The 24,937-nt window shown below is 49.9% G+C and overlaps 2 protein-coding genes across 3 annotated transcripts in view; one reads left to right on the top strand and one right to left on the bottom strand.

Annotated features, from left to right (window-relative positions):
- NID2 (nidogen 2) overlaps positions 1-13,040 on the top strand; it is a 35,418-nt gene extending 22,378 nt beyond the window's left edge. Inside the window, exons 10-21 of the mRNA XM_014520483.1 lie at positions 147-275; positions 820-963; positions 4,049-4,168; positions 4,908-5,123; positions 6,289-6,510; positions 6,731-6,900; positions 7,880-8,009; positions 8,593-8,764; positions 9,692-9,849; positions 11,205-11,328; positions 12,045-12,157; positions 12,247-13,040. Coding sequence (XP_014375969.1) covers positions 147-275; positions 820-963; positions 4,049-4,168; positions 4,908-5,123; positions 6,289-6,510; positions 6,731-6,900; positions 7,880-8,009; positions 8,593-8,764; positions 9,692-9,849; positions 11,205-11,328; positions 12,045-12,157; positions 12,247-12,257 — 1,709 coding nt within the window. The 3' untranslated portion in view covers positions 12,258-13,040. The remainder of the gene's footprint in view (positions 1-146; positions 276-819; positions 964-4,048; positions 4,169-4,907; positions 5,124-6,288; positions 6,511-6,730; positions 6,901-7,879; positions 8,010-8,592; positions 8,765-9,691; positions 9,850-11,204; positions 11,329-12,044; positions 12,158-12,246) is intronic.
- Positions 13,041-14,481: 1,441 nt separating this feature from the next.
- The window catches only part of RTRAF (RNA transcription, translation and transport factor), a 19,748-nt gene continuing 9,292 nt past the window's right edge, over positions 14,482-24,937 (bottom strand). Inside the window, exons 5-8 of one of the 2 annotated variants that reach the window (XM_006024858.2) lie at positions 22,725-22,873; positions 18,851-18,919; positions 15,608-15,656; positions 14,482-14,877 (exon numbers count right to left, since the gene is read on the bottom strand). In XM_006024858.2, coding sequence (XP_006024920.1) covers positions 14,723-14,877; positions 15,608-15,656; positions 18,851-18,919; positions 22,725-22,873 — 422 coding nt within the window. In that variant the 3' untranslated portion in view covers positions 14,482-14,722. The remainder of the gene's footprint in view (positions 14,878-15,607; positions 15,657-18,850; positions 18,920-22,724; positions 22,874-24,937) is intronic. The other variant, XM_006024859.2, reaches the window with a different exon arrangement.

Below are 24,937 nucleotides of genomic sequence, written 5' to 3'. Positions count from 1 at the left end.
CGGTTTCTAGCTGAATGTTTCTAGCTCACGATCCACACCTGGTCCGGGCCTAGGCATGTCGGAGCAAGCTGGGGCGTCTTGGCACAAGGGGCCAGCCCTGGCAGCGTGGCAGCCGGCGCTGGGGTAACCGGGCTCTCCCTCCTCAGACATCGATGAGTGCGCCGAGGGCGAGAGCCGCTGCGGCCCCTTTTCCGTGTGCCTCAACTCCCTGGGCAGCTACCGCTGCGAGTGCCAGCATGGCTACCGCCTCACCGACGACCGGCGCACCTGCGTGCGTGAGTATCCTGTCCCACCTGGCCGGCTGTCCTTGTGCCCATGCCTCGCCAGCCACAGCCCAAGCACCGGGCATCCTCACTTGTCCTGGCACGCTGTGGTGGGAATGGGGCCCTGTCCTTTCAGGGGTGCCTCAGGATGGGTCCCGCTTGCCCTTGGGGCTGCTCACCGAGGGGTGCAGGCTGCAGAGCGTGGGCCAGAGGCGTGTGAGAAGGGGCAGAGATGGCTTCCCAGCCCCATCTGACCCTGGCCAGCAGGGAAAGGTAGAGCAGCCTTGGGGCTGCACTGACTTGTCGTGGCCTCCTGAGGTGGGTTGTGCCTCAGGGACATCCCTGGCAGACCGAGCCCTCCTTGCTGCTCTGACGGGCCCCTGTGCATGCCAGGGACATGTCCACCTCAATGCAGGAAGGGGGAGAGGTGTGGCCTTGCCCAGCCGCAGGTAGAGCAGGCTGTCGGGCTCGCAGCTGACTGGGGGGCCGGGCTTGTGTTTCCCACCTGGAGGGAAGGAGGTTTCCACAGGCCTGACTCGGTGCCTTCCTCTTGCAGTGGCTGCGCCCCCGCCTGACCCCTGCGCGGCAGGCAGGCACAGCTGTGCGGCTGCAGACCAAGCGCGGTGCATCCCCCGCGGCGGTGGTGCCTTCAGCTGCGAGTGCCTGCCTGGCTACACCGGCGACGGGCACAACTGCTCTGGTACGTAGGGGCACGGCTCCCTGCCAGGGCATCGTGCTAGGCCAGACACGGGGTGAGCTGCAGAGCCCAGCCGGGACCCTGCGCTCTGTCTGGGGACAGAAGCTGCATCCTGCTAAGTGGGCTCTGGGCACCCCCTCGTCAGGGTCCTGGGAGCTGAGAGGCAGCTCGACACGTCGGGACCCTCGTGGCAGCTGAGTCTGCACGGTGGGGGCTCTTTATTCCCATATACAAGGTCCGGGCGGCTGCACAGGAGCAGTCGATTCCCTTGCCCAGATGCACGGTCCTGCTGGCCTGTCCCAGGGCTTCTCTAGCCTCCCGAGGGGCAGCTGCAATTCCCCCCTTGTCGAATGCACCTCTCCCAGCACCGTGCAGCCCCTGGCCCGGTGCCCCAGGCAGGCCGGCTGCACAACCTGCTGCTCCCCCGCTTCGAGGGCTGCAGCCAGCCTCAAATGCAAACGGCAGGGCTGGGGAAAGCAGGCTCTTGGAAGCCGGCCTGGACATTCCTGTGTTGCGGGGAGGGGCCGGCTTCGCCTCCCGCCCCCGAGTCAGTACGCTGCCCCCATATCTGGATTGACTGTATCCAGCAGGCTCCCTGTCTTGCTGGGGTTGGGGGGGCCCCGAGAACAGTGCTCGAGTGTTCGCTGCAGAGCGCGTATGGGGTGGGATGCATTGCCAGGGTGACCTCAGCCAGGAATCCGCAAACGCTTCCCAATTCCAGTTTACTGAGCAAACGCGTTGGGGAGTATCCCCGGGGGCTGGCCCTGCTGTGTAGCTGTGCTCGGAGGCACCCCTGGCGCTGGGCGAGGCGCCGACCCGGCTCCGTCTGCTGCGAGCACCCAGAACGAGGAGGGAAATGTCAGTGCAGCCTTTTAGCACCGTGCCTGTGCCCGCCCCTGCACCAGGCAGCGGGTACGGGGGCAAGAGGCAGAGCCTGGGGTGGCAGGTGGGGCACGAGCTGTACTCTGGCCCACCGCGGGGCAGCCCTGTCTACCTTACAGGCCTGCTGCCGCCACAGCTGTGGGGGCGGAGCGGTGGGGGCAGCGCCCCCTAGTGGACATGCGGTGTGTGTTTGCCACGGCTTAGCTCCACCCTCTCCCCGAATTAAAGATGCTCAGAGCGAGTGATGGGGGGAGCGCGTGGCCTGGCTGGGTTGTGGGGCAGGGGGCTGGGTCACAGCGAGTCCTGCTGTCGCTGACCGCAGGGGGGGTCTTGTCCTCAGACAATGTCAGGGCTGCTCCGGGTACCCGCGCCTTGAGCCTGTGGTGACGTGAGCCGGGGCACAGCTTGGGGAAGGGGAAATGGCCCTGTTTCCCTTCGCCCTCCAAGGACTAGGAGGTGGAAGAGGAGCTGGGCGGGAGCTGGGGTCACCCTCTGAACCAGCTGGTGAGGCTGTGGCCCCCATTCCCTGATGCTCTGCTTTGTCCCATCCTGAATCATAGACAATGAGGATGTGAAGGGACCTTGGGAGGTCACATCTAGTCCAAGCCCCTGCTCCAAGCAGGACCAGCCCCAGCTACATCATCCCAGCCAGGGTTTTGTCTAGCTGGGTCTTAAAAACCTCTAAGGATGGAGATGCCACCACCTCTCTGGGTAACCTGTTACTGCTTTGCCACCCTCCTAGTAACAGAGTTTTTCCTAATATCCAACCTGAACCGCCCATGCTGCAACTTGAGCCCTTTGCTCCTTGTCCTGTCATCTGCCCCCACTGAGAACAACCCAGCTCCATCCTCTTTGCAGCCCCCCTGCAGGGAGGTGAAGGCTGCTATTCAATCCCCCTCAGTTTTCCCTTCTCCAGACTAAATCAGCCCCGTTCGCTCGGCCTCCCCTCACCAGTCCTGTCTCCCAGCCCCCAACCATTTTCACTGCCCTGTGCTGGACTCTCTCCAATCTGTCCACATCCTTTCTGTAGTGGGGGGTCCAAAACCGGACACGGGACTCCAGATGCGGCCTCCCCAGTGCCAAATAGTCGGACCCGGTATCTCTATATCTCCCACCTGCCAGATGGGTGCTTTTTCCCAGGCTTCCTTTCCCACTTAGCAATTCTCCTTGAATTAGCTCCTAGCCCTCCCCTTCCAGGCAGACTGAGTGAGCAGTCCCTTGGTAGAGGCACGAGCTGTCAAGCAAGACGGACTTACCTAGGAAGCATAGCTTCCCCCTTTCCTGGAAGAGTTGAACTCTGCCCTGCCCCCATGTGCCCGCAGGCCCGCCATTCAAGGCAGTTCAGGCTGCCGAGTGGATGGTGGGTCTCCAGCAACCATACACGTATCACGCTTGCGGCTGCAGAAATCCCCTTTGCAGAGGTGTAGGCAGGAAGCAGGCACAGGACGTACAGTCCTGCAATGCAGCCTGCTGGAGTCTGGTCCAGAGCAACCCCTGGAAAGAAACAGCAGCAAAAATCCTCCGGTGAGGATCGTGCCCACGGTTATCCCAGCACAGCCATTTGCTTCCCTGGCACGGAGGCGCTGGAGTAGTGTCTTCTGCAGCCGTTCTCCCAGGGGAGCTGGTTGTGATTGACATCAGGGTATTAGACCAGGGTGTGTTGTACTGGGGCAAACAGGACCCGGCCACACGGCACATCTCCAGCATTCCCCCTCCTCCAGCCCACAGATGGTTTCTCACTGTCTGAAGAGCAAGGCTGGGTCTAGTCTGTCAAGGGGCCGGGAGAGAGCTAGGGACCTGCCTTCCTTTAAGGCAGAGCTGGCTGTGGCTGCAGGAGGGGCCGCGGGACCAGGCAGGGGTGCTCTTGGAGTCGTCCTCTGAGGGTGGGACACGGGGACTCGAGCCCGTGGCTTCCCCGGGAAGGGGGTGGAAACAGAGCATGGTCTCCAGGTCCAGCAGGGCTTCTGTGGGTCAGCTGTAGGGCCAGGAAGATGCTCCCTCCCCTCATCACCACCCATGAATGCAGTATGCAGCTTCCAGTGCATTCACCCTCCTCTGAAGCACCGGTTGTGCCCCCGCACTGTGCAGCCCTGGCTGTGGCTGCCGGGAGAGCACGTCCCGCACGTGCCCCCGGTTTCCGGGCCTCTGGGAGGTGGGGGCCCCGTGCCTGCGCCTGCTGACAAACGGGCTTCTCTCCCTCTTGCAGATGTGAATGAATGCACGCAGGGCAGATGCCACCCGGCCGCCACCTGCCTCAACACACCCGGCTCCTTCTCCTGCCAGTGCCGGCCAGGCTACGATGGGGACGGCTTCCAGTGCACCCCTGGTAAGGATCCTCGCATGGGGCATTGTGGCTGGCACCTGCAACGAGCATCTATGTCTCCTCCTCCCCATCCCGGCTGCCCATGGCCCATACACTTCAGCTGATGCCACCTGCCTTTGGCCCTGTGGCACAAGACGCACAGCAGCCTCCCTCAGTAGTGGGTGACAGCCTACTATTGCTGCTTGCAGAGGGAGCTGCTCCAGTTTGTGACTGTCACAGAGGCAAAGCACCTTGACAGCCAGGGCCCAGGGCTTCATGCGGGGGTTGTCCACCTGACCACAGCATTTGTAGCACTGTTCATTGCAATAGCCAGGAGCTGAGATGCAGGTGGCACTCTCAGGTCAGGGCCCAAAGCTTATAAATACGACCTCCTTCATTTCTGCAAAATCCAGGGAAGAGGCGTGGGTCCGAGTGCCCTGTGCAAGGAAGCACAGCTCCTGGCTCCTTCAGCCCATTCCCGCCTCTGCCACTGGCTTCCTATGTGCCTTTGGACACGTCACCTGGCCTCTGTGTGTCTGTTTACCCTTCCATATGAAAGAGGTCACTGGTGAACCCTTGAATACCCTGCCTGAAATCCCAGTGCCCTGTTGCATCCTCCGCCAGTGCCCGTTCCTCCCACGATAAAGCCCCAGGAGCTGGGAGGCAAACAGAAGCCTCCCCGCTGGTTGTTGCAAAGCTGGATGGGCTGCGTGCCCCGTGGCGAGGGTCACTGTACTCCCATGCGCCTTCCTTTACTCTGCAGCAAACCTACAGCGCCTGACACCATGCGAACATGAGCGGCTCTATTCACAGCCGGAGCCAGGACACCACATACCTGTGTGCGATGACCAGGGCAACTACCACCCTCTGCAGTGCCACAGCAGCACGGGCTTCTGCTGGTGCGTGGATGAAGCTGGCCAGGAGATCACTGGCACCCGGACGCCTCCCAGCAGCACCCCGCCGCGCTGCGGGGAGCCAGGTCAGTGCCATTCACCCCTCCGCTTCCTGTTGTCCTGGCATGGGGAGTGCTAAGTGCACTCTGATTTCCCTGTGCCCTGAGCCAGACCCTGAGAAGTGGGGAAGGGGCTGCTGAGCTCGAGCCGGAAACTGTAATTAATTCAGGTGAGTGACCATCTCCTCTGGTTTTAATAACCCATTGCCCGCCTGTCCCATGATAAAGGCAAAAGGACTTCCCCGGGAGGCGAGAGCCCTCCAGGGGTACGCAGGGTCCAGGAGGCAGCACCCCAGTTGGAAGGCACCTGGGGACCTCACACCCACTGCTGATTTGGCTGCAGCCCCCATTCGATACCATGGGGAACAGGGCTCCTCAGGGTCTGGAGGATAGGTGTCCTCATCCCCTGGCCATGCTCTGCTCTTGGTCCGTCCCCATGGTGCTTTCAGGCCCTCTAAAAATGGGATGGAGTTGGTGCTGGGAAGCATATGTCAGCTCTGCCTGCTCCTGGAGCAACAGGCCTGCTGGTCCCTACAGCCAGCAACACCCAAGGGAGTGATGTGCCTGGCATCCCACCCAGCTGCTTTGGCTTCCCCTTGCTAAATGGCCAGGCTGCCGTTCACAGCTGGGTCGACTGGGGCTGGGCTTTGGCACAAGCCCGGAGCAGGTTTTGAACTTCTACCTGGAGGTAGCACAAGATCCCTTCATTGCCATCACTGGACAGACACGTGACACCGCTCATGGCAACTTGCAGGGTTGTGCCACACGTGTATCACCGTAGACATGAGCATTGCCCTGTGGCCTCCATCTCTCTGCCGCCACCAAAGCCACCTGACCCTGCTGCTCTCCTTAATTCGTCTCCCTTTGCTGTCCAGCTCTTTCCATCAATACTGCTTTCCACGGCTGGCCTTGCTCTAGGAACACTGGAGGGGGCCAGTCTCCCCCAAAATCAGGAAGAAGGCAGGGTAGGATTTGCACCTTATAGCCTAACCAAGGCGGATGTTTATCTATCAGGTAGAAGCCAGCCCGATGGTACTGCTCTAGGGAGGGGCCTTTTCCACGAAGACCTACCGTGGTCTCGTGTGACTGTGTCCCTGGCAGGCACATTGCAAACACCCCCCATGGCCTTCCCCTGCAGCCGTTGGTTGCTTTGGCCCTCACTCCCCTACAAATCTCTTGCCCTCGAGTCTAGAGCCCACGGTGAGGCCGCAAACCATGTGCGAGCGCTGGAGGCAGAGCCTGCTGGACCACTACGGGGGCAGGCCACGTGAGGACCAGTACGTGCCGCAGTGTGACACGGCCGGCAGCTTCAGCCCGCTGCAGTGCCACGGCAACAGCGGCTTCTGCTGGTGCGTGGACGAACACGGCAGAGAGATTCACGGGACGCGGTCGGAGCCCGGCACGGCCCCGCCATGTAAGAGCGCCGCGGGGTGCTGGGGGAGGGCTGGCTGCGCGGCCCGGGGCTGGAAGGGGCTTACCTGGGCCATCAAGCCTTGTGCAGGAGGCGCGTTGTGGTTAGACCCAGATGCTGCATTCGAGTGCACACTCTCCTGCAGGCGTGGGACCAGGTTCAGGGCCCGCGTGCCGCTGGCGTGGCATCCGGCAGGGCCGTGACGCCTGTGTTTGAACGACAGGTCTCCCCAGCGTGGCCCCTCCCACGGTGCAGCCCTCGCCACGTCCGGACGTGTCTCCGCCTGCCGCGGGAACTTTCCTGCTGTATGCCCAGGGCCACCAGATCGGCTACCTGCCCCTCAACGGCACGCGGCTGCAGAAGGAGGCGGCCAAGACCCTGCTGGCGCTGCATGTAATGTATTGCGGGGGGAGCCGAGCTGCTCGGGCTTGGAAGGAGGAAGAGGCCTGGTGTGCTCTGGGTGGTCTCCGCGGGGCCTGAGCCCGGCCACTTCATCTGAGAGGGGGCTTTTGGGAGAGGGAGACATGGCTGCTCCCCCTTGTGTCATCCAGATCTCTGGTTTGTGGCCAATAACCCAGGCTCTCTGGGCCGCTCTAACTCCAGCTAACAAGGCAGCAGGAGCAAAACAACCCAAAGCAAGTCTGCTCGCTGCACAGAGCCCCGATCCTCCCCTGTGAAAGGTCTCGGGTGCCAAGGGAGGGCTCACTCCTGTTTTCCTAGGTTGTCTTATTGCCTCTGTCTTGGCCTTGTTTTTAAGTCATTAGCGCATCACGGCTGTGCACTTAACGAAGTCGATGTGTAAGTCTCATCCCTGGCGTGGCCTGGGCAGTCTCCTTCCCTTTAGAGCCACAGTCCCACCCCGTGGCACCTCAGCAGAGCTCCTTGACCTTGCCTGTGGCTGCAGGAAATTAAAACCAATTTAATGGATGGGAAGAGCCAGCTCGATAGTGCAACGAGCCTGCCGGGGCTGGGCACCACGGAGGGCTTTCCTGAGAGCATCGGCTGAGACAGCATCGGCAGCCGACCCCCCCTTTTGCATCTCTTTCCTCCCCTCTTTAGAAAAAAGCCACACGTTCCTGTCTCCCAGAACGAGCCTGTCGGGCTGAGAGTAACCGAGAGCTGGCGTGTGACCTCTCGGGGTGCATTTTGGGGTGACAGTCTTCAATTAGGAAGCAAAAACTGGAAGGCCATTACACGTGCCAGCTTCAATCTGGAAAGCTCTGCTTGGTCCTCCAGGTTGTTAAATACAGTTCAGAGGCAGACGACACGGGGTTGCTTCATTCACACTGCCTCCCACAGGCTCCAGATGAGAAAATACCTTCGCTGTAAAGTAAAACATGTCATCTCTTCTCTTTTTTCTGAATCCCGACAGGGCTCCATAGTGGTGGGAATTGACTATGACTGCAGAGGGAAAATGGTCTATTGGACGGATGTTGCTGGTCGAACAGTTAACAGAGCGAGCTTGGAGCCAGGGGCTGAGCCGGAAACCGTAATTAATTCAGGTGAGTGACCATCTCCTCTGGTTTTAATAAGGCTTGTTGCTAGGCAGGCTGTGACTGGGGTTGAGCTTGCTCATGGCCTCTCAAAACTGAGGTCTGAGCAGCGTGGGAGTGGAAACATGGCCTTTCTAAGCACTGGTCCCAGCTCTCTCTTGGCCATTACCTGTCACCACTGCCCGCCAGGGTCTCAGAGGCACTGGCAGGGCAGGCCATATAATCCACTAGAGGGGTGGAAAATAGAGATGCTACTATATAACGGTAGGCAAGCTTCTTTGGGTAGATGTGATCTCTGTCATTAGACCAACTGAGTTGTTGGAAAAAGTTCTTTGCAAGCTTTTGGGCACAAGCACCCTTCTTCAGGCATAGGCGCTTGAGCCCGAAAGCTTGCAAATCATGGTTTTTCAATGCATCGGTCTAATAAAAGATATCACATCTACCCATCTGCCTGTGTCCTTAGACCAATGTGGCTGCAACCAAAAACTCTACTACATAATGGCTGAACAGGCCAGGGGAGGATTACAGCCACGGGGCCAACTCTTCCTGTAGCCTGTGCAGTGACAGGGCTCCGCTTGTCGTGTTCCTGCAGGACTGATGAGTCCGGAAGGCCTGGTGGTGGATCACCTGCGCAGAGCCATGTTTTGGACAGACAGCGGCCTGGATAAAATCGAACGTGCCAACCTGGATGGGTCGCAGCGCAGGGCTCTCTTCAGCACCGATCTCGTCAATCCTCGTGCCATCACTGTGGATCCCATTAGAGGGTGAGCAGCAGAGCTTCCTCAGCTTTTTCAAAGCCTGCAGGGGAGAGGGGACCCAGAGACTCACCTCTGTGGCAGGTGACCGGTAAATCTGTAATCGGAGCTGAAACTTCAGAGGCAAGACAGACCTGTTATTCGCCACCACTGCAGGTGTCATACTGTCATTTTTACCACATTGAGAGCTGAGTGGGATGAAGCCAGTCGTAAGGTCTGTGTCCTGTTTGCTTGAGTGCTTTCACAGCTGGAAGGGCACTGCTGAATTAGTGATCTGAATCCTCCCAGTGTGAAGTGCAGTCCTGTAGTCATTTATTACAGTAGAGCTGGAAAAGCGATCAACACTTCATGCATGGGAAAATGGATGGGTCTTGTGCACAGTTCTACTCATCGGGAGTTAGCCAGCAAGGTGCTTTTCCTTTAAATAATAAACACCAGCTTAGTTACAAGGAAAGTACAAACAGCAGACCCTGCTGAATTACATCTGAAGCCAAGTATCTTTGAACTTTGAGTGGCATCAGCTGGAGTAGCTTGCCTGAGAAAGTTAGTCTCAGTGTCTCCGTGGTCAGAGACAGAGGCATACCTTTGCCCTATGGTTTTTTCCTCTAATCATTCAGCAGCAAACCCTTCAAAAAAAGGTAAAATGTTAAAATGTTCAGCTTTTGAACCCTCTGTTGCCTCTGATACACCCCCTGAGTGCACCACTGCAATGTAGAAAACACCACTGGGACAGTAATGGATGTGTCCTTATCTCACCTCTTGTAAAATGTTCTTGAGATCCCTCAGGCTTTCCTTTTTAGAGTTTCAAATCAGAAAATAATCTGCTCTTTAAAGCATAATGGGGGGCCCAGGACTTATCTCAATTAGTAATCCCCGTGTTTTCCAAGTGACTCATCTTACTGTGTCTTGTTCTCTTGTTAAACGGTTCCCCTATAGCAACCTCTACTGGACAGACTGGAATCGTGAAGCACCAAAAATTGAAACCTCAACGGTTGAGGGTGCCAACAGAAGGATTCTGGTGAATGAAGACATCGGGTTACCCAACGGCCTGACTTTCGACCCTTTCTCCAAACTGCTTTGTTGGGCAGACGCAGGTGACTTAACGCCCATTGAAACGCACACACATACGCTAGGCAGGGAAGGGAATTCAGATCTAAAAAAAATACCGCTCCCTACTTCTTGCTGTATCCCACCTCTTAAAAAGGGAAATCTCTTCAACACTTACTTTGCTAAAAATGAGGATTTCCAGCTTTCTCAGGCAATCTCCTCCCCCACCCCTAAATGCGTGCCTTCAGTAATTTCTCCAACCTCTTAGTCAGGGTAGGGCTGTACAACGCTGCACTCAGTCATGTACGTTAGCTGGCCTGCATCTACTAAAACTGCCTCTGGCCAACTCTCCTTTGCCACAAATGCAGCTTTAGCTATGGGACAGCTTCCTGGATTAAGCACGTCAGATGTGACAGAATTAGAGCAATGATGAGAATAATGCTATAAAGCAAAAGGCCCCTTGCTCTGCACCCTGCAATGGGGATGTGACTGCTGGTCTGACACAGAGTCAGTATTTTTTTTTCCAAGGACAAGTGAAACAATATAAACTCCTAAAATCAGAACTGCAGGAATCTGTTAACGTGTAGATTCTACACAAACTTTTCTTGCTTGAGGTGCTTAAGTGCTACATGCTGCTTTGCTGGAATAACATCTTAGTATTGCAGTAAGGCTGCTCCGCCACAGGTACTTAGAGGCAGTTGCTGCACTAGGGAAATTCTTACCAAGTCAGTCTCCATTTTGCTGTCTGAAGATGGGCATTTTTCTGTACAGGCAGCAGCATTTATGGAAAATACCTGGCAGAGATGCCTTTTGGTGCTAGTGATACCATGGTCGCAGGTTCAGTCCCCATTCAGGACACAAGAACTTTCCTGTCTCAGGGGATTGGATTAAATGACCTCTTGAGGTCCTTTCCAGCCCCACTTCTCTGATTTCTATGATTTTGCATTGAGCTGGACAGTTTAGGTCTAAGATTAAAGTCTGCATGAATCTTTCATTTAATCGACATTTATAATCAGGAACGCAGCACTGAGCTGCATAGAGGGATACGAACAAAACTCAGAACAGGCTCAAGGAGGAATTGCTTCACTTGACCTCCACAGAGGAGTGAGGAGCATGCACACATACCCAGTCAAACTGGGACTTCAACGTCTGGCACACCGCTTCTGGTGCAGAAGTGATTCGTGCAGGTAGTTTTGTCAGCTTTGCTCAGCTGAATTCCTGCCCTCCCGCAGTACAAGCTGGGCATCCTTCAGGAGTGCAGCTGGGAGACGAAGCTACTGCTCAGGGCTTTTCTGACTAAGGTCTGTTTGCACAGAGTACTGTGGGCCATGTCACCTCTGGAAGACTGCATGGAAACTAGCCTGCCTTGTGTTTTGCCTGATGTAATGTTTTATTTGAAAAGGAACCAAGAAGCTGGAGTGCATGTTCCCAGATGGAACAGGAAGGCATGTCGTACAGAATAACCTCAACTACCCCTTCAGCATCGTTAGCTATGCCAACCACTTCTACCACACCGACTGGAGAAGGTAGGCACCACGCTGGTAAAGAGCACAGTCCCAAAGGCCAAATATTTAGTGACAAAATACCTGTTAGTCCTATTTTAGCCATAGTGCATCCTCCGATTGTCAGGGCCAACATTTTTGGCAGACATGCCACAAACCAGCCCAGCACACTCCCCAGAGGCCACTCATCCCCTTCCCTTACCGGATCTGCTGCTCTGCTTCGTGACTTGTGCTCTTCGCCCTAGCTGCTGTTCTGCTGCCCGTCCCTGCCCCAATTTGCCACATGCCACATAGGCTACCCATGCTCTTACAGCTGTGCAGCTGACAGGTTTGGAATGGGACAAGGGAATTTGAGGGAGGAGCAGAGTATGAAGCTCATTTCTGGATGGAGGAAAAAGTGCTATCTGCACCACTGCACTGGCGCACTAGGATGCCAAGGTCTCGTACTCAGCGTGGTGCTAATATGTCTATGCTGTTTTTGGCCGAGGCGGCAGCACAGAATGGTGCTTTGTTGCACTGTGCAAACACTCGCACACAAGTGATTCAACACCAAATTAAGACAGCTCTAGCACAATGAATGGACTCAATTAAAAGTTTACTAAGGGAGATATCTGGGCGTGTTGCATGTAGATGGTCTGACTAAAGCACAGTGATGCCTTCTTTAACAATGGGTTAAATCTTTCTAGAGAAGGATTGAGGAGCAAGGAAAGGTTTTTTTTTGTTTTTTTTCCCCCCCCCAGGGATGGTGTTATAGCTGTGAATAAGGATACCGGCTCCCTTACTGAGGAATACCTTCCAGAGCAACGGTCCCATCTCTATGGAATAACTGCAGTGTATCCCTATTGCCCAGGAGGTAAAGTCTGCCCTGCTTATGTCATACTAATGGATATGCTGCTGTTTTTGATGCACTAAGAATAGATATCTGGTTTCCTCTCATTGCAGTGAGGAAATAATTACTGATACTTCAACAAAAGGAAGTACGGGCTTTAGACTGGGAGGAAGAATGCCAGATCCAAAGACTTAACACCACCACATGGAGCAAAGAGGAAGAAACCTTCCACGAAGGCCATCGATGCTTACCATAGGCACTGATGTGATCTACTTTAGTGCAAAAGATCATCATCAAGTATTTTTTTGAAGTTATACCTCAATCTTTACTACTGTATTTTTAAATGAAAACATTGCTATACTACAAAAAAATATAATGGCCCTGTGAATATTAGGCCATTACTCTAATTTTGCTTATGGAAGCAACTTTTTAAAAAAGAAAGTCTTAATGTATCTTATTCCAGTGTTCTCTCATTTGGATGAAATAAAACCCGAATCATTTTTAAGCACAGTTTGACAATCTGACCTATAGGTCCTTTATAGCCAAAAAATTAAATGTGTATGGAAAGCTTTCAATGCAGTGTCTTACTGGGTCTCTGTCATAACCCAGAAGAGACAAAGATGGTATGGCTGCAGAAAGTGTGCAGAACTGTCATGGGACATGGCAAGTACACTACATTTTCCAAAGCACAATTCTAGACTCCTTTTGCCTCTGCCTCAATGCATGTCTTTTAGTATTTATATTAGAAGAATGTGCTAGATTTAATCATTCATGTTTGATGGTCTTTTAAGAAGTGCCTTCACTGTGCTACCTGTTATAGAGCAAGACGTGTACATAAATACCTGTTCAGATGTAACTCTCACTTTTTCTAGATTACTCAAATAATAAAATGGTTGTTTTAAATTTTCTTTTGGCTCTAGTTTTTCAGAAGTTTCTCTTGTATGACAAGTAGTTATGGTACCAGGACTAGTATTTCACAATGCAGGAATACATCCACAAAAGAATCTAGAAATCCTTATATAATAAACTTCCTTTTAAGACCCCATTGTTTTGAAAGAAACCCCGGAAGAAAGTGTTTAAGCAACCAACACAGGTTCATTAGAGGCAGGTCCTGCCAGACCAACCTGGTGGCCTTCTATGACCAGGTCACAAAATCCTTAGACACAGGGGTAGCAGTGGACATTGTCTTTCTGGACTTCAGGAAGGCCTTCAACACTGTCTCTCACCCCGTCCTTATTAAAAAAAAACTAGGGGACTGTGGCGTCAACACCTACACAGTCAGATGGGTCGCTAACTGGCTGGAGGGCCGCACCCAGAGAGTGGTGGTGGATAGGTCATTTTCAACCTGGAGGGATGTGGGCAGTGGGGTCCCCCAGGGTTCGGTCCTCAGACCCGCGCTGTTCAACATCATCAGTGACTTGGATGAGGGGGTACAAAGCACCCTATTCAAATTCACAGACAACACTAAGATGTGGGGGGATGTGGGCACGCTAGAAGGGAGGAATAGGCTGCAATCAGACCTGGACAGGTTACAGGGGTGGGCGGATGAGAACAGGATGGGTTTCAACACTGACAAGTGCAAGGTGCTGCACCTGGGGAGGAAGAACCAGCAGCAGACCTACAGGCTGGGGAACTCCCTTCTCGTCAGTGCAGAGGCAGAAAAGGATCTTGGAGTCATTATTGATGCCAAAATGAACATGGGCCGACAGTGTGGGGACGTGGTCAGGAAGGGCAACCGCACCTTGTCATGCATCCACAGATGCATCTTAAGCAGGTCCAATGAGGTGATCCTCCCCATCTATGCAGCACTGGTCAGGCCGCAGCTGGAGTACTGCGTCCAGTTCTGGGCGCTGCACTTCAGGAGGGATGCAGACATTGAGAGGGTCCAGAGGAGGGCCACCCGCGTGACCAGGGGGCAGCAGGGCAGGCCCTACGAGAGGCGACGGGACCTGAACCTGTTCAGCCTCCACAAAGGAAGGCTGAGGGGGAAGTTAGTGGCCTGTTACAAATTAGTCAGAGGGGACCAGCAGGTATTGGGGGAGTCCCTGTTCCCCCGAGCACTCCCAGGAGTGACAAGGAAGAGCAGTCACAAGCTGGCAGAGGGTAGATTCAGGCTAGACATCAGGAGGTGCTACTGCACTGTCAGGGCAGCTAGGACCTGGAACCAACTTCCAAGCAAAGTGGTGCTGGCTCCTACCCTGGGGGTCTTTCAGAGGAGGTTAGACGAACACCTTGCTGGGGTCGTTTGACCCCAGTGCTCTTTTCTGCCATGGCAGGGGGTCAGACTTGATGATCTGCTCAGGTCCCTTCCGCCCCCACCAACTATGAAACTATGAAGACACAAAGCAAAAGGACGAAGAGTAAAATTTTATACTTCTCAACGTATAGCTAAACAGAACAATTTTTAGCTGTTTCCCCCACTTCATTTATTTAAAGAAAAAAGGGTAACTCATTAGAATAGTAAGACTTCACTTTCTTCCTGGGTTTCTTTCAAAACAATGAAACAATATCCATTTCAAAATGCATGCCAGAGGTGTATATAACTCCTAATTGTACTAGGTATGCAAGAGACTTAAGTCTTAATTTTGTTCATCTTCCAACTTTCCCCAGTCTGTGGTCTGTCTTCGGATCAGCAATAATTGCCTGAACTGCTACTATGGCTTCGTTAATTTTTGTCTGGAGCTCTCGGAGTTCTTCTATATGCAGCAATCGAAGAATCTGGGCAGCTTCATTAATGACAGCATCTGATTGATTTGCACAAAGAGAAATGGTATTAACACAGAACAACCATTTTCCACTTCAAAACTTTTGGATGCGATTCACAATCAAATAGCAAGCCACAGTTTTCTATGCTTGCCCTAAATTCTTTAGCAACAGTGGGCCTGATTATCTGGCCTGGTCAAGGCATGTTCTATGCAAGACCTAATGTGGCTTTATAGCACTTTTGTGATATTCTGCTTCTGAATCTGGCCAAGGCGGAGCAGACAAGGATGGATTCCATTCATTTCAAGTGGTGGTTTAGCTATAAAAACAAGATGCATCTATGCCAGCACTCAGGCTGGACTAGATTCGAGACATCTGTCATTCAGAGCAGCCCATCAGCTCGCACCAGTCTATGGTGCATACCAACTAATCCTGATTACAAAACAAAACAAAACAAAACAAAACGAACAGCAGCTAAATACTGGTCCCACCGTTAAAGCATCAGATATCCTCTGCATGTCTTTATGTCAATTGTATCCCAGGATGATAATCTGCTCCACTGCCAGACTTTTCCCTCTCACGCTCAGCGGCATTTTTGTAAACAAGCTCTTGTAAGCAAGAGGCCAAATGTAATCATTTCCTTCCCCTGCCAGCTTCTGGAAGCAACACTTTTTTTTTTTTTTAAAACGGCCCGTACTGGGTCAGATGAAATGACTATTTTAGTCCAAGGTGGCTCCATTGTTTGAAATAAGAGTTAAAAGAAGCTCTTACCTCCGGTGTCAAAACCAAGAATGTGTTTTTCCAAAGCAACAGGCAAACCCTTGGGAAAAGACAAAGAAACTCATATTATTTCTATGCTTTTTGAAGCAAAGGATGCCAGGCCTGAACTCAAAATCCCACCCCAATATGGAGCTCAGCAAAGTCTAAAAAATACAACAGTAAAAATATGCATGGTCGTTCTACATGTGTGTTTCTGAAATGGCTGCTGGTAACAATCGGATGGCCTCAAAGCTACTCCAACCCATACCTGCAGATAAAGGGTCTCACGAGCCACTCCAGTGCATGTGATCAGGGGAGCATGTGGTATTTTGTCCCACCCCTGCTACTTCTACTACACCAGGAAAGCCTTGGAGGGCTGGCTACATCAGGTGACAGTCCTCCTACACTGGCAGAATTGAATACCATTGATGGGGAACTTTAAATTCTCTTTGTGACATTGGGGCAGCACAAAGAGGACTTGTAAAGGGATGAAAACTTAACCCAATGACCAAACACCACAATACTGTGAACTCAATGAATGAATATAAATACTTCCTGTAAAGACTTTAAGAGCGAGTCTGATGATAAAGTCCCCTAAGTGTTGCATACGGATTGAAAATTCTCAGCACGTGATACATTTGTAGAGGAGTTTGCTTTCCTACAAACATACCACAGGAAACATTCATATTCTAAAAAGTCATTGCTGAAAGTTTCTTTCTGGTTGATACAATTAGAATCCTAATCTAGACTCTGAATACATGTTGACCTAGAGTTAGTGTCAGTTTATTTAAATATGCAATTTTAAGTGAATTTAATAGTAGTGAAAACAAACAAACAAAAAGCCATAAAAAAAAAAAGTGGCTTCCCTAGCAAATGAAGTTCTCTCCGTTTTTCTTTCCCCCCCCCTCCAGACTTGATCAGACAAAGGCAGAGTAGCCAAGTCTCCCCATACAACCCCACAAACATGCCCAGCTTTCAGTTGGAGGCCCCCTTGCTAAGTTTCATTTCTTAGTTTCTTTGCTCAATCTGCCTTTCACCGTTACGTCAAAGCTGCTAAGCATGTCCGTTGTGACTACCTGTATGTCGTCTTGTCCACAAGGTACAGATCAAAGACCATCCGCTGCTTTTAGTGGGGCTACCCGACCCTTCAGATAGCAAACTCTGGTCTTTACCAATGTAGGCTAAATCTGAATCTGACTTTAATAGGAAAACTTCATCTTCACTAGCCTCTCAGTTTGGTTATTTAGCCCCACAGCAGATATGATCCTTTCTATCAGTGGGACCAACCGTTTTGGGCAGGCATGTCATAAATTAGCCCTACACTCACCAACTGCCCTGCCCAATCCGTTACTCTGCTTGCTTCCCTAGGGTCCCTGCCACATCTACTGCTCTGCTTTCTACTCCTATCTACCACTGGGCTGCTTGTCCTTTCCCCAGTCTGCCATGTACCACACAGGCTGCCGGTGCCACTTGTGGCAGGCACACCATAGGCTGGCCACTCTTGATTTATATGATGCATCATGTGGATTACCACCTTTGCTCTCTTTCCCCTAGTATCTGTGCCACAGGAGATGCAGCAGTTCGGTACGTAATCCATTTATTCTGCTGACCTAGTTTCCCTAATTTGTTTGCAGAACCACCAAGGTGCAAACAGACACTGAGTTAAGGCGTGTAAAATGATGTTATGAAACTTTCACATGCTGTCTCCTTTTATCTTCATCACTTGTACAATTTAGGCTGTACCGACAATCTTGTTCCACAGCTCCTGCCAAGAGCCAGACATACTTTTGGGAGCCATAAAATATTAACAAATAACCCCTGCTCATTAAAAAAGCCCTCCCTCTCCCAAACAAAGAACTGCCTGTATCCTCTTACAGGGAAAGGGGGAGGGGAAAAAAAATAAAAATCAACTTCTAATTTTGCAGCTCCAACACTGCACCCAGATATAGAATAGCAACATGTTTCTCTTAGGGTTAATTTTTACCTATTTTAAGTTTCTATACCTGACACTGATGGAGCAGCCTCAGCTGTTTCCACGTTTTCCTGTTCTTTGAACAGTTTTCAAATGCTATTCAAAAGGCCTATATAAAAAATAGAATGCCCTAGTTTATTGTACCATGGCTTTGTAAATCAGCACAAGTTGTACCCCAAGAGGCATCTGTAACTGCCGATTAGCGACCATCAAAAGAGATGCTTTCTTATAGCACATTATCACATACAGAAGATGCTGCTGTGATGTAGGTGTCAAAAGAGATGAAGGGGCCTGGCTAAAGGTCCCTGTTCTAAAGGGACAGTTCTGGAAAATGTTTCATCCTAAAGATGTACAAGTTGCTCTCATCAGTGATGGAGCAGAAGTTCCAAAGAGCTGGGATTTCTAGTAAATGATTATTTGATATCCCCCAATTTTTTCCTATGAATACTCCCCTCAGAAACGTGCTAAATGGTCCTACAGACTCATCATTATCCCTCACAGAATGGTTTTCTAGCCAAATTTCTTATCTCAGATAAGCCTCAGAAGTAAATGAGAAATAACTGTGAAATTATAAAGTTCTCTCAGTGCTTTTTCAGATGAGGGGAATCCACACCTAGATTCCAACCCTTCTTTACCCATAAAAGCCAGCTGAGAAGTTGGAAATATTTTATTACCTAAAACTTGGATATCGCTTTGCATATTCAGCAAACAGTGCTACCTAAAAGAAAAATTAACCTAGGACTTTTGTATTCAGTAAAATGTTATTGAAAATCTACTCCAGGGGTGTCAAACTCATCTGGCCCTGTGGCCCCAATGACTGGCACAGGGCTGGTCCATGGGTCAAATCAGGCCCACGGACCCCCACCCACATGCCTGATCTGGCACGTGGCCCCAGCGAGCACCACAGTCCAGGCAGTGTGGGGTAGCCTGTGGATCAATGGGGCAGCACTGGTGGGCAGATGGTGTGTTTTATACCCTGATCTATGACATATTACTATAACGTTAGCGACTTATGAGGATACTGCATTAAGAAACAATCGAACAATTATCATGTACAAATATACTTAGATGCGTGCAATACAAGAAGTCTTGCACTTACTTAGCACCTGTGACTTTTCTTTGGATCTTTCAGAATCACAATGGCTCTATCAAATGGGTAAGCCCTTTTTCACCTGTTGTTTTAATGTTGTGCACCTGGATTCCAACTACAAGCATCCGTTTTGAGATTCCCATTTTGAGACTAGCCTCATTATGTGATGAACCCATGCACTGTACATACATACCTCTTTAGACTGATTGGCCTTTGCTACAGCATCCTGAGTCAGGCGCTCCTGAACCAAAATACGAATTGCCTAAAAAAAAAATAAATAAAAATAAATTAGTTCCAAAGAACAAAGTAACTCAATTCTGTGTTGATGCATCTTTGCCCAGCACTTGTACTCAAGGAAACTGAGATTACACCCAAGCAGAACCTCAAGCCTTTGTCTTTTGTCCATATTCTTGGAATCTCATTAAAGGCCCCAATGTAACTGCCCTGTTTAAAACTTTACCATTGTCATGGAAATGGATTTTTTAAAATTATGAGCCAGATTCTTGCCCTATAGTGCTGGGAACAGATCCTGTGCCCAGGTAGCCAAGTTATCAGCCACACTTTTTTTTGCACTGTGACAGTCACCAGGCACCCTACAGAAGCTCTGCCAGCACACAATATAGCAGATTCAGTAAGTTTGCTCACTCACAATCCCAAATTAGTGGTGTCAATTTTTAAAGCTGCACTGGCAGCGATAATATTCTGCAGCCTCTCCACAAACAGAATTTCTGCTGCTGGGAGTCCTGTGCCAGAGGCTAAACAATTTCCATCAGCACAGAAGCTAGAGTAAGTATAGATGTTCAGGAAAACAAGAGACTTACCTTAAAAACATGAACACGCCCCCCGACCCCATGAGCCTTGATAAGGGATTACTCATAGAGATGCACCAATACATCAGTCCACATTGTATCGGTACCGATGAAAGGAAAATTGACATTATTGGCAATCGGCTTTTTTTGGCTGATGTGGCCAATGATGTCGCCAATAATTGCCCCGTGCATGTATGCAGCCGCAGCATGCACGCAGCCAGCCCAGCAGCTTGGAGAGTGTCCAGCTGGTAAGTCTGTTGGGGAGGAAGGGCGGGGGGGTAGATCAAGGCTCTTGCAGTGAGGGCCAGGGTGTGGGGGGGAAGAGGGGTGTGGCTTCTGCCATTGCATGCACCCCCAGGGGAGGCATGGGGGGGGGCACGTGCCCCCCAGATCTGTGCGTGGGGCAAGGGTGGTCTGCCTGCTGCAGGCTGGGGCTGGCACCAGGCTCTTCTCAGCAGGGGAGGGGGGGGGGCAAACGGCAGCAGCACTTGGAGGGGGGCTACAGGGTGTGCTATATCCACCCCAAAATAATTTGCTGTAGCCCCCCCAATAACTCCTCCCAGTGCTGTTGCCTCTCCCAGCACTCCCGCTTGCGGCTCCATCCTGCGCCCCGCTGCAGCTGGGCAGCACCAACCCCTGCTCCAGCCCTGCCAGCTCTCTCAGCATGATCTGCCCTGCACCCCTCGCCCCCAGACTTACTAGCTGGAAGCTGCTCTCCAAGCTGCCAGGCTGCGTATTGGCAATCAAATCAGTATCAGCCAATACGGCTAGTTAATAATCAGCCACTGGTATCGGCCCCAAAAAAATCTTTACTGGTGCACCCCTGATTACCCATAATCCTGCTGCCCTTCTGGCTAGTTTAGTAGCTCCCCTACTTGGTAAGATTCAATATTCCATGACCATTTTAGGCTGATATGTACAGCTATAACTATTAGCTAAGGCATATCAGAGCACCAGAATTAGACCACAGAGCAGGCTTTGAGCTTATTACAACTGCTTCTCGCACCGTTTCTCTCCCAAGTTATCCAAGTAGGACAAAAGCACTACTTTGTGCACCACCTCACTGTTTATTTCTCCTGTCTGGCGCACGATTTCAGGTTGACGTGCAACACAGAATTCTGTGAATTAACTCTCTCAACCAAAAGGAATTAGTTTTGAGAAAGATTCTGATTAAAAATATGAATCTGGCTAATACATCTTAAATTTGGCATGGAAGTCAAAGTTGCAAACAGATTTAAGGTTATATTCAGCACTGTGCCCCGAGAAAGGTGTTCTCTTTGACCAACTTCAAGATTTTGTTTGGGCAAAGAGAAGTTCAAGCTACTAAGGAAAGGTAAATTTTAACTAGCATATTTGTACTCCATTAGCCTTTTCTATAGGTAACTACTACAGATGCAAGAATGAATATGGATTATTGTATTTTTCATATGCACTAGATACTGCCCTACTGCGCACAAAAAAGTAGTTTCATTGACATATTTTACCAACATGAGCCATGGGAAAAAGCTATTGTTTATGCAACTAGGCTTGCAACATGGTAATTTAGTTGCAGCACAGTGAAAAGCAAGAGTTTTCCCAGCCTGTACATGCCATCCTCGCCCATGTTTCTGACTCTACTTGGTCCTTTTTCCCTTACTGTAAAAATTAAAATGCATTTACACAGAAAATGCAAACAACATAGCTTCATTAGTTTTTAGCAATGCAGGTAAGAGAAAGGTAAAAACTCTATTTTAATATGACTATCACAAGTTTCCATGCATTTATATGGAAACACCATTAACTTTGCTACCCACAATACTGCCCAAAAAACTTCAGAGTAGATTGTAACCTCTGCAGGGTGGGGTCCTCATCCTTTTGTTTCTGAATACCTAGTACATTTTACTATTACATAGGATTTTTTTTTTTTTTTGATCAAGACTAAGGTCTTGGTTAGCTAGCTGCAATCCATTACAGTGATTGATTATAGCTTTGATCATAGAACTGACTACAGACTTCTATCACAGTTTATGTCCTCCCCAATGAAGCACCTGGACAAGGAACACAATTTCAAAAGTGAGTCAGGTCATGTGTGGCTTTTGGCCTCTGAAAAGTATTAGAAATTTTGGAATAAAATTAAAACTTGCTTTAGTTAGACCAAAGAGAAAGGACAGCTGTGTGTACACATGGACGTGCACAAGGCTGGAAATCAGAAGGACCAGTCTAATCTTGCTTGTGTCATAGGTTCCCAGGCCCATCACATTGTTCATATCATATCTATTTTCCATATAGATGAAGTGTGTGTTGGGTAGGAGGGGAACAGGTACAGGAAGTTTATCACACATCAGCTGCTCCATCACAGCAGCCACAACTGCCTGCATGCACACTCCTGCCCTGGAATTAAGTGGAAGTTAAATCAACATCTTAGCTCTCAATGAAAAAGAGGCGAGTTACCATGGTACAGCTTCCACTTATTGCAGCACAAACAAGCAGTTGCTGTGGAGCCACTGACTTGCAATAAGGCTCTGCACCTTTAACTATAATCAGAAGTTGTTTGCCCTAAGTTTCTCTCAACTTCTAAAACCAAATATCTATTTCACAACTGTGGTGAGGCTTAAATTCATTAGTGTTTTTAATGTTGCAGGGGTTTAGGTTGTAGCCATGTTGGTCTAAGGACATAGGCAGACAAGGTTCCTTGGGTGAATTTGATATCTTTTATTAGACCAACCCAAATGGTTGGAGAATAGCTATTAAGCAAGCTTTCGGGTTCAAAAACCCTTCGTCAGGTTAAGGACACCAACTGCTGAAGCTGAAGCTTCCTTAGCTGCTGAAGCTTCCTTAGCCTGACGAAGGGTTTTTGAACCCGAAAGCTTGCTTAATAGCTATTCTCCAACCATTTGGGTTGGTCTAATAAAAGATATCAAATTCACCCAAGGAACCTTGTCTGCTTAGCGTTTTTAAAGCATCTGGAGACCCTGGGAAAAAAAGGCATGAAATAAACATAAGCAGAATTCTCAGTAGGAAGACACATTTCATGTATTAATTCTCAGGGACCAAATTTAAAGAATTATCCTCTTATTTACCATTTTTTAAACATAAATGTCCACACACATGATTTCAAAGATCAACATTTTCTTTTTAAGCCAAACAGGAGCACCAAAAGTTTAAACCTAATTCATTTCATTTGTACCCAAGAACAAATTACTGATTTCCCATACCAAGTTATTCTGCAAATACTTCCTGGATTTCCAAAATACACAGAGTTCAAGTTGTGAAGCTCACCTTAAGCATCACCAAATAGTCATCATGCCGTTGGATCTGAAGAAGATTAGCCAAAGCCATCACACCAGCCTTGAAGTCAGGATTATTCACTGCAAGAGCGAACCACACGGTCATTGCACTTGGTTTCAAAATACTGGTTGCGTTCCACTCTATGCATGGGTCAGATTAATGACAAATTTGATTAAGGGGTTGGTTCAGAGTTGGCTGTGCAAGTAGTACTATTAAAGCCAAAAAACTACCTTGGGGAGTTAACTGATCACTGTCAGTGAGGGTTCATGGCTTAGCTCTGCATTTTAAGAACTTCCAAAAAGTTTTAATGCATTCATATTTTGAAAAATGATTATGTAACAAGGACATTAACACACATGCATTGCTTTCAACCCAAACTGTATGCTAAATCTAAGGAAGTCCTAAAAAACTAAGCCAGACTGAGTCTTTAGAAATGCAGTGCATTACAATGTGTAAAGAAGTTACTTTTTTGCTATTTAAAAGTACTTCACTGCCCTGACTTAACAGAAGTGCACAGCTTTACATCACTTTAAAAATGGGTATAGCACTTTAAATTAACCCTTGTTAAATCAGGTATTAAATTTGAAGCACTGTATTTTACATCACTTTAGTGTTATAAATAAACTTCTGCACACTAGTCATTTTTCTGACCAGTGGAGAAGCCCCAGGAGGCTGCAGAGCGCCTCCTGCCTCCGACCCTGGAAAGTGCAGGGAACCTCAGTTCCACCCCATCACAACCCCAACCAACCACTGCACTTCTGTCATGTTTAAGAGCGCTGTAATTTTATGGGCACATCCCCACGAGTGTGCACATACATTGCCCCCAGGACAAATAGCAGCAGCAGCCTTATCTGGGATCTTAATGGCCTTCTGGGGCAGCAGCGGTGGCAATCCAGAAGCGTGGAGCCTGGCCAGCAGCCATATCTGGCCAGCAAGGCTCCCTTTCTGGCTGTGCACACTGCTGTCACGTGTGCCATGCTGCTTTTTTTAGTGACAGGTTCGTTTGTTTTTTTGGGGTTTTTTTACACTGCGATCTCCCAGTGTAAAAAAGACAAACCACAGTGCTGCAAATCAGCAGCACAGCAAATGCATGTGGTTTGCAGTGCCACAAACTGCACATGCAGGCTTGTGGGGATGCACCCTATAGTGATATAAAAAGTGCTCTAAATTACAGCACTGTAAAACATGCATGGATGTTTACAGCACTTCTGTAAACACCTTTAGTGTTGTGTGCTTTGTAGACAGGTCTCCCCAGCACTTCCTAACTGCACAGCAAGACTGTACTTGATTGATATCTAAACCAAATCTTAATCTCCAGGAAAAAAAAAATTCTTTCTTTTTTTTTTTTTTATGGGAGGGGAACTGGGGAGTTACATAGTGGTCACTTTGCTAAAATAAATGCCGATTTTAGTTGTTGTCCATTGCTGCTGCTATTTATCAAAAATATCTAGCATGCAATAGTTGCATTTTAGTAGCAAAAATGAATAAAGACAGTGAGAAAGGGCCCAGCACTCTCTTCTTTAATGGACTGAAAGGATCTATTGCACTGGATCAGGTGGATGGGAGAAGTACCAATGGCTACAGATCTAGATTAAGAAGAAAGAAGACTGATGATGGGAGAAGCTGCTTTTTTGATAGCTGTGGAAACTCTAGAGCAGGGCTGTCCAACTGGCAATCCCCCGCAGGCAACACCTGCCCCCTGAAGGGTTAAACTGTAGCTCCTGGTCTGGGCTCCACTCCTTCTGTCCTGTCACTCTCCAGCTGCTGTCCCAGGAGTCCTGCTCTCTCATAGTTTCATAGTAGCTAGGGTAAGGAGGGACCTGAACAGATCATCTAGCCTGACCCCCTGCCACAGGCAGGAATGAACGCTGGGTTCACAAGACCCCAGACAGCTGATCATCCAACCTCCTCTTGAATTTGCCCAAGGTAGGGGCAAGGACCACTTCCCTGGGAAGTTGGTTCCAGATTTTGGCTACCCTAACTGTAAAATATTGCCTTCTGATCTCCAACCTAAACCTGTTCTCCATCAGCTTATGACCATTGTTCCTTGTCACCCCAGGTGGTGCTGGGGAGAAAAGGGCTCTGCCTATTTGCTGTTGATCCCCCCTGATGAGCTTGTAGGCAGCCACCATGTCCCCCCTCAGCCTCCTCTGGCTGAGGCTGATCACGTTCAGGTCCTTCAGTCTCTCCTCGTAGGGCCTGTC

This window comes from Alligator sinensis, unplaced genomic scaffold (genome assembly GCF_000455745.1).
Source record: "Alligator sinensis unplaced genomic scaffold, ASM45574v1 scaffold358_1, whole genome shotgun sequence".
In the NCBI taxonomy this organism is placed as follows: Eukaryota; Metazoa; Chordata; order Crocodylia; family Alligatoridae; genus Alligator; species Alligator sinensis.
The sequence above is the reverse complement of the archived record's forward strand: the minus strand, read 5'-3'. Positions and strand labels throughout refer to the sequence as shown.